We start from the raw sequence: 12,764 nt of genomic DNA on the forward strand, positions 1-12,764 counted from the left end.
AGATTAAATGAAAAAGTATCCAAAGGGAAGATGCCAAGATGACTCTTCAGTTTCTGTAAGGAGCCACAAGAACAAGATTCTGAGTTGTGACCACAATTCTCCTTGAAGTAACCTAAGAAACAGAGGTCAGGTATACCTTTTAGATATCTAGGTATGGACCAAGAATAAAAGCTAGGGTGAAATAAGTATGGGCAGATTTATAGTAATGAAATCTAAGAGAATGGCTACTTATCAAGAGAGCATAAAGTTGGGAACCCAACATGGAGACTTTTGAAAGTTACATTTAATGGTCAGGAAGAGAGAGGGTAGAGTCAGCAAAGAAGACACTGAGAGCCAGGAAGAGAAGAAGAAAACTAGTCAGAAGCCAAGAGAATAGTTTAACACAATAATCACCTTTGTTGGATTTTGCTGCCAGGTCAGAGATGAGAAATTAGAACTTCCACTGAATTTAGCAACATGGAGGTTCTTGGGGAGTAGACCTGACATGTGAAAATTTGTGAGTATGTGAAGATTTGTGAAATTAAGTATTTACAAGGTGTTAATAGTTTTTGATGTGCTAAGGCAAACTTACTAAGACAAAAATACCACGTATTGCTCAGGAATATGAACTGTAAATTGTTTAACTTTTCAAAACCTGATCTACAAGCAAGGCCTGTCTAAACCAAGGTACCCAATGATAACAGAAAATTGAGTTTTTGAGTGTAACTACCATAATGAGAGTTAGTGTGGGAAAAGCAGTTTCTCTACTTTCCCACAAGACTTCTGACACCAGATGTACATTCAATTCTCCAACTTAGACTATCACTCAGGTGTTCAATAACTTAATTCAATTTTAATTCTGATTCCACCTACCCACTGTAAGATACCACAAATTATGGATTTAGTCCCACAAGACAGCCTCTACTTCTGATGTCAATTACAAGTTGTAGCTTCTAACAAACAAGCTACACATTGGGGGGCAGGGGGCTCCAAAAGCCTTCTTCAGTTTTGATAATTTTCTAGAAAGGCTTACAGAACTCAAGGAAATACATTTGCTGGCTTGTTATAAATTGATGTGGGGCCTGAACTCTGGGCGCTGTCCCTCAGCTCTTCAGCTCAAGGATAGCACTCTACCACTTGAGCCACAGCGCCACTTCCGGCTTTTTTTCTTTTTGCTTATGTGGTGCTGAGGAATTGAACCCAGGGCCTCATGCACGCAAGGCAAGCGCTCTACCACTGAGCCACCTTCCCAGCCCCAACAATCTTAATTTTTAAAAAGTGACTTTCTATTAAATATAAGCCAGGATATAAGCCAGGAGAAGGTGATGCATAGGACAATGTACTTTAGGGTGGAATGGCAGACGGCTTCTATGTCTCCTGTGTATGCTGCCTCCTAGAACCTCCATGTTACAAAACCCAGAAACTCACGAAAGCTTCCTTCAAAAGTTTTTAATACAGATTAGTCTCCAGCCCAAAGTACTTTACATCCTAGAAACAGATTCAAACTCTTTATATAAACACATGGTCTTTTACATCCTATGCTGTGTAGGATTAATGCTCCAGAAGTAGCTTCAGTATGGCTTAAAAGGGATTATCTTAAATAGCAGGATACTGCCATCACATTATATAATAAGACAGTACTTTATTTTTATTTCAATAATGTGAGATCATATTATTTAATATCCTTTCAAAAGAAAGGCTTTCTAAGAAATATGGAGCCTTCCACATTTATCAGATGCTTTTTCATTATTTTTTTCCATTTTTGCAATTCTGGATCCAAACTGCATGGCCCGCTTTGGCAGAACAGCGGAGGCTGTAAGACCAAGTTCCACAGCTGCTAGACGTAGAAGTAGTTTTTCACCAATCCCACGGGGTAAAGTCAAATTTGCCTTTTCCCAAATTGGTAGGGCATTTAGGAAGGAGACAACATTTTCATCCAGAAAAGGAAATCTGTAAAATAAATAGATATGTAGTCACTATATAAATATTAAATCTGTTTATGCTTATTTACATACTTTATGGCCACAATTGAATCACATGAAAAAAGTTCTTTGTAACATAGAAAGGTTAATACATATGCTGCAAAACAAATTAAGTCTCAATAAGTAAATCAAGAAACAATTTCAAATTGTTTTCCAAGGTATCTTGGGAACAAGTATGACCTTAATTAATCTAACTGCATCAAATCCTTATCAGGTCCAAAAAACTGAACATTAAAACAATTTAGCAAAGTCCATAATCATGAACTTACTAAACACTAACTTACAGTATTAAAATTGTTCAAGCCCCACGACCAACAAAAAAAAAATTAATTAATTACACATAAAAATGGGGAAGGGGCAGTACTAGAGTTTGAACTCAGAACCTCTCGTACATCCATTGAGCCATGCCTCCAGCCCAGTCTTTCCACGGTTAATTTTAGGATAGAGTCTGCTTCCTGCTTTGAGTGCCCCTATGTGATAATCCACCTAATTTTAAGCTACCATCAGCACTGAGTTCATAGGTAAAAGCCATTGTGCCTTGCACCCCACCCCCTCCATGGATATGTATGGTCTTATTGATTCTTCTGTTTGGATTGGCCTGGAACCATAATCTTCCCAATCTCAGCCTCGTTTGGGATGACAAGCATATACCATTGTGACCAGCTATCAGTTGAGGAGTCATATAAACTCTTCTGCTGAGATGGGCCTCAAATCACAATCTTCCCATTTTCACTTTCTCAAGTAGCTAGAATTATAGGCATGAGCTACTGGTACCTGGCTGTTTTTACATTTAAATTGTCCAATCAGTAACAAATTGATATGCTAAAACAAAATAGTCTTAATTTTTAAAAAATGACTTTCTATCAAATATTTTCATCTTTTAATTTTCTCCACAAAATTCTAGGTCTTCTATTTTTTTTCCTTTTTACAATATTCTTACCATTCCTTCTCCCATTCCTATAGATTTTAGCTCAAGTAGAAAAGTTGAGAATGATAAAGGCATTTGTTACCAAAGATATCGTATAAAAATAAACTGCAAAAGCAAACAGACTAATCCAAATAAATAACTGTTATGATGGATGCCAAGATATAAGAATACTTTACTTAGATCTAACTACTGTGTGTTTGTTATATCACAATTCTGTATTAGCTGTTTTAAAACTCTTCATATACATTTTTGTCTGAGTATAACATATTTTCATGAGGGTATTAACTGCTTTCCTTTTGACATAGCTGAAATAATAAACTCAATTTCTTTCATTTTCCCTATCCCTTCTTTTTTCAATATTTCAAAGAGAAAAGAATATACAGATTAGTAAAATATTAGTTACATATTTACAGTGAAATCTCAAAAATTATAATAGAAGAGCCAAGTATGGTGTGGTATACTATATGCCTGTAATTTGGATGTAAAGGCAGGACAATCTTGACTTTGAATTCAGTCTGGGCAAAATTATCCAGACCCTATCTCAAAAACAAATACAAATGAAAAAGACCAGTAGCATGGCTTAATAGAGTGTTTGCCTAAAATATCCCAGACAAAAAGTAAAAACAAAAATGACAATAGTACTCTAAACTTTACATGAATCAAGAGTGGCAATGTAACAACAAAAATTGTGTAACAGCAACCATGATCTAGTGGAAAGGACAAAGATCTGAACTAGAGACAAGAATGACTTCGAGAGATGGAGGGAATTAAGGGTATTATGATGCTCCAACAATTCCAATGAGGTTCACCTACAATGCTCTGTTGTGGCAATTGGTACTCTTTTTTTTTTCCTGGTTGATTGTGGGGCTTGAACTCAGGGCCTGGGCACTGACCCTGAGCTCTTTTGCTCAAGGCTAGTGCTCTACTACTTTAAGCCACAGCTCCACACCCAACTTTGGAATGATTAATTGGAGATAAGTCTCATGAAGGCTTTTCTGGCTGGGTTGTCTTTGGACTGTGATCCTCAGATCTCAGCCACCTGAGTAGCTAGGATTACAGGTGTGAGCCACCAGTGGCTGGCTATATTTTAAGCCATGAGTGAATCACAATTATTTTAAGACTTGGACAGAGCTCGGTTAGAATGAGTACTATTTCCTGTCTGTAAACACCTCATCTTGTGGAACATGTCTACTCTCAGATCCAGCCCCAGAAGTAGTATCTAGCTTTGTGGGGTTTTTAATTTTTTTTTTTTGGTGGATATTGGGTTTTGAACTCAGGATCTGGGCACCATCCTTGAGCTTTTTTGTTTTGTTTGTTTTGTTTTTTTCCCCAAGATGGTGCTCTACTACTTGGGCTACAGCTCTATTTTTGGCTTTTTGCTGGTTAATTGGAAATAAAATTCTCATGGATTTTCCTGCCTAGGCTGGCTTTGAACCACAATCCCAAAATCTCAGCCTCTACAAGTGTGCACCATCAATTTTATGGACCCTATAGTGTTGCCACTAAGGTACACACACATAAGAGAAAGATAGACGAAGGGACTCTAGTACTGAAACCACCAAATAAGTATAGATATAAGGCAGAAATGTCTATAGAGACATAACCATATTCTGTAACTCTAGAGAAAGCTGTGTGACTTACTTACAGAAACAAAATGAAATGAAACCCTTTTAAATATCATCTCGTAGATTGGTGCTGGTGGTTTTCCTGTAATCTTGGCTATTTACAAGGCTGATTTGGGAGAACTGCGAGATCAGGCAAAAAGTTCACACGACATCTTAACCAATAGCTGCACATGGTGGTGAGCACCTGTCATTTAAGCTACATGTGAGGCTACATTTCCAGGTCATCTTGGAGAAAAAAGTTCACAAGACAATATTTAAGGAAAAACAACAAAAATCTTATATGTGGTAGTGCACCGCTGTCATCCAAGTATGGCAGAAATTGTAAAACAGAAGCAAAAGCTACACCACATCTTAAAACTAACCAGAGCAAAAATGGCTGGAGGTGTGTCTTAAGCTGGAGAGTGCCTGACAAGGAAATACAAAGCCTTTAGTTCTAACCGCAGTATAAAATTCTCTCTTGGAATTACATTATTTCAGTTTTGCAGTCTTTTTTCACCTTGAGAACAATCCTGCGATTGCATCAACTTGGAACATGACTGACAGGACGCTTCTTTAAGCACGAGCTTAAGTAACAACTGCTCCACTTGTTATCTCAGCTTTGCTTCTGGGTGACTAGAAAGACAATATATTGTTTTGTTCCCATTATTTACATGAATAATCCTCAACGTGGGACAACAAACAAACAAGAACTTTGAAGTCTTTTATACTCTTTGGGCCAAGTGAAGGTGGCTCATACTGAGCCAAGTGCTGGAGGCTCACCACCAGTAACTCTTAACTACTCAGCAGACTGAGATATGAGGATCACAGTTCAAAGCCAGCCCAGGCAGGAAAGTCCAAGGGACTCTCATGCCCAATAAACTACTCAGAAAAAGCCAGAAATGGTGTTGTGGCTTAAGTGATAGAGTGCTAGCCTTGAGCACAGAAAAGCTCAGGGACAGAGCCCAGGCCCTGAGTTCAAGCCCCCAGGACCAGAAAAAAAAAAAAAAAGTTTTTCACACTATCTGATTTTTCTTGGTGTATGTCTAAGGTCTTCTCCTCAGATAGGTCTCAGTTTGTAACCCAAGCTGGCCTTGACCATGCTATGTAGTACAGACTGGCCTGAAACTTTTGATCCTCATGCTTCAGCCTCCCCAATGTGGAGATGAAAGGTGTGCATCATACCTAGCGGGTAATCTTCTGTTTTTACTAAAACATCTGTACCCAAGTAATCAGAATTACCTTGCTTCTTTGCCATGATCACCAATAACTCTATCATCACGACCAAGATTTCTAGAAGAAATTCGACCCAGTTCCATTGCTATTTCCTTATTCAGTCCTTCCAAACCCAGTGTCTGAAAACGAATACGATGACGAGAATAACCTGCAAGTTGTTCATCAGCACCAATTCCAGTAAGAATTACCTAGAAATGTGTTAAGTGTTAAAAAAATTCATATAAAAACATAACTATACAACTATATGTAACTAAGTATATATAACTTGTGCAAAAAAAATTAAGACAAAAGTGTTAAAATTATAATCCAAAGTAATTTTGGAGAAAAACCCCAAGGTCAGAAATCAGTAAAACATGCTCAGTTTTTTTAAGGAGTCACAGATACATTGTAATTTAAATGCAGCTAAAACAGGCTATATTTCTAATTTTATATTTTAAAAGATTTTGGTCAAAATTAGGCCTTGGAATTTCTTTTTTTTCTTTTTGCTTATGTGGTGCTGAGGAATCGAACCCAGGGCCTCATGCATGCAAGGCAAGCGCTCTACCACTGAGCCACCTTCCCAGCCCGCCTTGGAATTTCTTTTACCTTTGCACTACTCTGATATGATTTCACGTCATCCTGTGTAACTAGCCAACCAATTCCTCTAGAAGCAAACCAGACTGCACAGCCAATGCTATCATCCAAAACTGTACCCAAAGGCTGAACTAAGTGACATATTTGAGTTCTTCTCAGTTTCTGTAGTTCTTCCAGAGAAACATTAATTTCAATAAAATTCCAAATTCGAGAAGGATTAACAGTCTGTAGTTCTTTTAGTCCAGCTCTTCCTGTAATCCTATCTGGTACATTGTAAGAACTATCATCATTGTTAGAGACTCCTTCAGAGGGTACTTCACAGAGATATTTGGTTTTACTCCTTTCTTCATGAAAACTAGTTGGTTTGTTCTTTTCCTTAGTCATAAAAGCCACATTGAGGAGATCAATTGACTCATCTATAGGAATATGACGATCAGCAAGGGTTGCAATCACCATGGAATCAATGCCTCCAGAAAAGAGTATAGCAACATTTGCTTTCCTATTACTAGTTTGTAAAACTTCTTTTGGTGCCAGATTTTTGTCTCTGGCTAAATACAAGACACGTCTTTTGACTGCAATACTCAAGACATCAATGAATTGTTGAACTACTTTTTTCATGTGTTGATCTGTAAGAAAGACCTTAAGTGTCTCTCTTGTAGGTGAAACGCTGGAATTGTTCTTGCACTGCATTTCCACTTCAGCTTCAGGTAACATCATATTTAAGGGGACAATGGGATTTTCAAGATAGAGTCTGGCTTCATTTGCTACCACTGATACAAATGTGGGTAACTCTGCTGAAATTTGAGTCAGGCTATTAACATATTTTTCCATAACATTCTCTTCAGAAATATATTTCCAAGGATACAATTTTAAAATCACACACCCAGAAATGGCAGTAGATTTGAGATCAATTTTGAAAATTCCAGATGCTGGAACCTCTTGCCACTGATTTGCTACTCCAGATGTTTGGGTGCCAACTGAAGAGAGGCAGAAATTCTTGCCCATATTGCTAAAATGCCAAAGTAAGCTCCGGCGACCAAAAAAGTCCCTACCAAACCATAAGTAATGACTAGAGGCTTGATAATATATAAAAGACCAAGGACCTTGGACTTCTGAGAAGAGTGACAAGATATCAGATTCATTCTCAGAAGCACAAAGTTTATTAAACATAATTTGAGTATCATTCTCTTCAGCTTCAACCTTTATTCCACTGAAGACTTCTCCATTCCACAGGAATACATTGCCTCTTTCATCTTCCATTGGCTGAACAGTCAAAATGCCTCTCAAGTGAAGGACATGACCAGAGAATAAACACTGGTAGTCAGCATCAGATTTTAACAACTGTCTACCACTATTGGGTCCCCGTCGCTTAAGATTATAGAGTAAATCTTCTTTCAAATCTTTACTAAAATGCTCAGCAGAAAAGCTTACAGAACAACAAATGCCACACATTGTTATGTGAAACGAGGGTGACTATTTCTTGATTTGGGTCTTCTCCAAGTTTTCTATTTCTTGGTATTCTTTTTTTAGTTCGTCCAAGATATCTGTGGAAGGGAGAAAGAAAAAAAATGTAAGTAAAACAAAAATTTGTGAACTTTTTCTCAGTAAATCATAGGACAATATAGTATATATATAAAATCATAGCATATTAATATATACATGTATTACTAGTGTCAAGAATAATCTACAATTGACTGACAAAGAAAATTAATTGTTTAGAGATAATTTCCATTCATTGAGTACTCACTTCTGTGCAGACACTTGGCCAAGCTCTTTACCTACAATCTTTAAATCTTACAAGATCTTAGAGTCTTAATCTATTTCACTGTCACAAAGTAGAAAATGAAATGACTTTTTCCCCCTACTTCTGTCAAACTCTTAATCACATTATTATTGCTCTCTAACAGATTCTTTTAATAGCAGACTTATCTTTGAAAGTCTGAACTTGAAGAAAATCACTGCACTAATTTCAGATATATAAACATTCAGATACACTTCAACCGAGGTAAAACTACGAATTTCCACAGAAAGATTTTCTATCCTATTCCATATATAATACTTACTTTTTCTTTCAGAAAGCATTTCTGTTCGGTCTGCAAGAAAGAATATGTTGCTGTTTTGTTGTTGCCTATATACTTTCTGCAAAAGATAATTTAGGCTAATATCAGGATTTGATCTAAGAAGTAGCATATGTCAGAACTCTCCTATTATTCTTAATTCTTGACTCCTGGAATGTATGTCCAGAATATGTTCAGTAAATATATAGAAATAAAAAAAGATCAACCATTATTCTACCTCTCAGAAACTGCTACAAGATAGCACCAAGGTAAAAGTCATTCTTCCCTCTTCACATAATATTATTTTAAACAACAATAAAAAAATCTACCACCAGGTGCAGGTAGTTGATGCCTGTAAATCCTAGCTACTCAGGTGTCTGAGATTTGAAGATTATGATTCAAAGCCAGCCAGAGCAGTAAAGTCTGTGAGACTCTATAATAACCAAAAAGAAGTGGAGCTCTGGCTCAAGTGGTAGAGCAGGAGCCTTGAGCAAAAAATCTCAGGGACATTGCCCAGGCCCTGAGTTCAAGCCCTAGAAACAGAACACAAACACAAAGTCTATCAACCTAAAGGCTTGTAATTTACTTTTATAGATGAGCAATGTACTGAGACTATTTTCCTTATTAATAGATTCTTTTACATTACTGCATAAACAGAGCCTACTCTAGTTTATTTGCTCTGACCTCAAAATTTTAGGCATTTTGAGAATTACCAATTCTTCACTATTGTAAACTGATTTTTTGATGAATAACTTTGTAAGTAAATTTTTATACACATTCACAATTGCTTCCTTAAGTATCAATTACTATAAATAGAAATACTAGCCAAAATGTTAATACAACTTTGGTATCTTCACCAATTTGCCCTTTGGAAAAAATCTCAGTAATTTTGCTTATCTTCTAACATAAATATCTAACATAAATATCTAAACTTTGTTTACCAGATAATTTAAAAAGGTTTTAATGAACCTTTTAATTTCTTCCTGAAGTTTATTTTATATTGGTAGTCCTGGGGCTTGAACTCAGGGCTTGGGCACTGTCCCTGAACTACTTTTGCTCAAGGCTGGCATTCTACAACTTGAGCCACAGCACCACTTCCAGCTTTTTCTATTTATGTGGTACTGAGAAACTGAACCCAAAAGCATGCTACGCAAGCACCTACCAAGACACATTCCCAGTCTCTTACTGAACTTTAAAATGTAGTTTTCTCAGTAAAGCTACACATGAAGCAGAGGCATGCTTATTTATGAATATATTGATAGAAATATCATTAAATAAGCACTAAAGTTTACCTAAATTCTGGGAACAAGGTGAAAGAAATTCTTTTCGATCAATATTATTCAAATCACTTAAAGGAATAGTTTCACTTCACTTTCATTTATTTCAAAACAAAGCCATCAAAATCAAGTATTAAATAGTATCATTAGAATTACAGCTACCAAATAATAAAGTACAATAAGCAACATTTGTTTCAAAGATTATGTCAATGGTAGACAGTAGGGAACATCTTCAATTGAGAGATTTAGTTACATAATAAGCAACTGAACACAAAAATATGATTCAAGCTGTAGAGTGCCTTCCTTGGTTAAAAAAGCCAAATGATAGCTTGGAGCCCTGAGTTCTTGTCCCAGTATTGACATATAAAACAAACAAAAAAGAACCCCCAAACTAGGACGTTTCACTTTTCCAATTTAATAACCAAGGTGCTGAAATCTACTGAATTGTGACATACTCGATCTAATTCTCATGTATGTATTTCTAATACCTTTAACAGTTTAAATAACCAGGCCTCCCACATAGTGTTAAGAATTTCTCTAATGACTTACCCTATTCTTCTTCAGGTTAGAAAGTTCATCCACGACAATTTTTTGTTCTTTAATCTATTGAAATAAAGAAAAACTCCTTAAATCAGAAGTTTTCAAAGCTCCTTTTAGTGTTACTTTTAGAGAGACAGGCCTAAATGGGCAACCTAAGAATCTACCTAGTTTCAAAAGACACAGACAGACAGACTGACTGACAGACACACAGACAGACACGCACACGGCTGTCAGTGACGCTGCTGGGCCTGCTTACTAGGTGGCGGGGTGAGAGGGTGATGAGGTGAGGCAGGCGGTTTAAAAAGAAAACAAAGGGTTAAAAGTAGAGCTGGCCCCAAGCCACTTGGGTCTAACCCCGGGCACGTTTCTGAGCCTCCTTCAGCGCAACTAGTTTCCCAGAGACGGGAAAGCAGCAGGGCCGAGCGGGGGTGCGGCCGGCTCCACACGCCAAGCCCCGGCCTTCGGCCTTCCGGTGGCTTTTCCCACTCACCCTGCTGCTAAGATCCTCCTTCTGTGCGGTCGAGCGATCGCCGGAGAGGAGCGCAGCGCCGTCGTCCCGGGCCGCCCCGCCGCCGGGCATCTCCACACCCAGCAAAATCAAGACCGACGGCGCACAGTGACGACGTAACCGAGGCGGCTCCCCGCGCGCGTCCTCCGGAAGGCTCCTCCACTCTGCCCCCTTCCCAAGAGTCCGCGAGCCTACTTGACGCCTGCGCAGACCGGCTCTGGCCGCCGCAATGCCACTGCACATGCGTACTGCTGCTCAGGGCCCGAGAGCTCGGGTAGTTGCCGTGGCGGGATCTGAGAGGCGTCCTCTGGCGGAGCGGATGTAGAAGTTCTTGGGGTTTTTCTCAAGGCCTCAGAACCAAGTAAAGGACGATGTTACAAGCGCCTCGTAGGGGTATATGTGGGGAATAGCAAAGTACCCCTATTATCTGGGCAAAGTCCGAAACTGAGGCACGGATGTCACACGTGCACTTTACCACGTGTCCAGGATGAAAAATAGACGTAAATGTGGACCCCAGCCGAGTGGAAAGTGTTGGAGCACATACCCCATGCAGTATGGGCAATTTCTGTGAATTTAAGAAGTCCTGAACTTTGGAAGTACCCAAAACAGATTACTGGAAAGCCAGGTGCTGGTTTTGCTTTGTCCTGGAATGACGAGGCTGCTTCACCACGCAGTCTAGGGGGGTTAGATGTAGAGAGAGGACGAAGGTAGGTTTGTGGACTTACCGTATAGAGATGTCTGCAACTTCTATGGGGTAGAACCTCTACATTTACAGTTGGTAATTTATTCTGTAAGGCATTAATCAGTTCTGCGTCTAACATCACCGTCTTAACAATTCCTTATTAAAACACTGCTTAACTATTTTGTTTTTGTTTTTAACTTGGTGACTGGAGTTTGAACTCAGGGTTTCACACTTGCTGTGTTGGAGCTCTACCGCCTGAGCCATTCCCCCAGCCCTTTTTGCTCTGGGATCTGATGATCTCAGTCCGAAGCCAGCCCAAGTAGGAAAGTCCACAAGACTCTTTGCTCCAATTAAACATCAAAAAGCTGCAAGCGGAGCTGTGGCTTGAGTAATAGAACACTAACCTTGAGCACAAAAATCTCAAAGACGGTGCCCAGGTCCTGAGTTCAAGCCCCAGGACCTAAACACACACACACACAAAATAATAGCTCTTTGAGATCCAGTTAATCTCTACAGACATGGTTGAAAACTGTAAGATCTTTCTTTCTCAGTGTTGTAGCCAGAAAACACAGTTCTCAAAAATTTAGTGTACAGTTGAAATATCCAGCTATATACCCAAGTTCCATTACCAGAAGTTACAGATTTTCAAGAAGCCTGTGTTTTGGAGATTATTCTGGAAGTGGAGAAGAGGCATATGGTCATTGGATTACATTTTGAAAAATATACCACTCCCATTTGCTTCCAAACGTTAGATTTTCATTTTAGTAGGCATTTGGTGTCCCCTCTTAAAACTTTCAAACACATACAAAAACAGAAAGAGGATAATGAATATCTATGTTCTCAGCTCAGCTTCAATAATTATCTATTATTGGATTATTTCATAGAAATCTCCACCTACTTTTCCTCTCCCTCAATCCTCAAAATTCACCCAAGCACCTCATTGTGTCTTTAAAAATTAATTATGCATTTAAAAAATAAGGATTTTTTATAAAATACAATAATGTTATGTTATTTAACATAAATATATAGTGACACAATAATTAAAATTATAACTATAATAATTATGCTAAAATTATAATGTATTAATATATCAAAATTATATTCCATATTTTCTTGGTTATCTCTGATGATTTTATGTGGTACTTAACTCTTTAAATAGGTAGGGCTTCTCCATCCCTAATACCTTCTTTAATTTCTTATTTCACTTTCATAATGTATTTGATAAGTAACAAGATTATTTTACAGAATTTAAGAATGCCTTCTATATTTCTTTAAAATAGTTAAAAATTTAGAGGTTTAGATTCAGAATTGACTTTTCTTTTTAATTAAAAGAAAAGCTTTGGGAATTTTTTTTCTTTTTCTTTTTTTCTCTCTCTTTTTTTTTTTTTTTTTTTTTGGTTG

General features: G+C 37.8%; 2 protein-coding genes across 2 annotated transcripts; both read right to left on the minus strand.

The window, feature by feature from the left end:
* Positions 1 to 1,413: 1,413 nt before the first annotated feature.
* On the minus strand, positions 1,414 to 7,751 carry Asnsd1 (asparagine synthetase domain containing 1). The gene is made up of 3 exons (XM_042688240.1): positions 6,312 to 7,751; positions 5,733 to 5,914; positions 1,414 to 1,929 (listed from the first exon to the last, which is right to left on the minus strand). Exons 1-3 carry the CDS (start codon positions 7,749 to 7,751, stop codon positions 1,683 to 1,685), a joined length of 1,869 nt encoding a protein of 622 aa, XP_042544174.1. The 3' UTR covers positions 1,414 to 1,682.
* A 3-nt stretch (positions 7,752 to 7,754) lies between these two features.
* Positions 7,755 to 10,924, minus strand: Asdurf (ASNSD1 upstream open reading frame). The gene is made up of 4 exons (XM_042688252.1): positions 10,664 to 10,924; positions 10,183 to 10,236; positions 8,363 to 8,438; positions 7,755 to 7,843 (listed from the first exon to the last, which is right to left on the minus strand). Exons 1-4 carry the CDS (start codon positions 10,922 to 10,924, stop codon positions 7,773 to 7,775), a joined length of 462 nt encoding a protein of 153 aa, XP_042544186.1. The 3' UTR covers positions 7,755 to 7,772.
* Between the last annotated feature and the right edge of the window lie 1,840 nt (positions 10,925 to 12,764).

Source organism: Dipodomys spectabilis, unplaced genomic scaffold (genome assembly GCF_019054845.1).
Source record: "Dipodomys spectabilis isolate Male_0828 unplaced genomic scaffold, ASM1905484v1 ptg000115l, whole genome shotgun sequence".
In the NCBI taxonomy this organism is placed as follows: Eukaryota; Metazoa; Chordata; class Mammalia; order Rodentia; family Heteromyidae; genus Dipodomys; species Dipodomys spectabilis.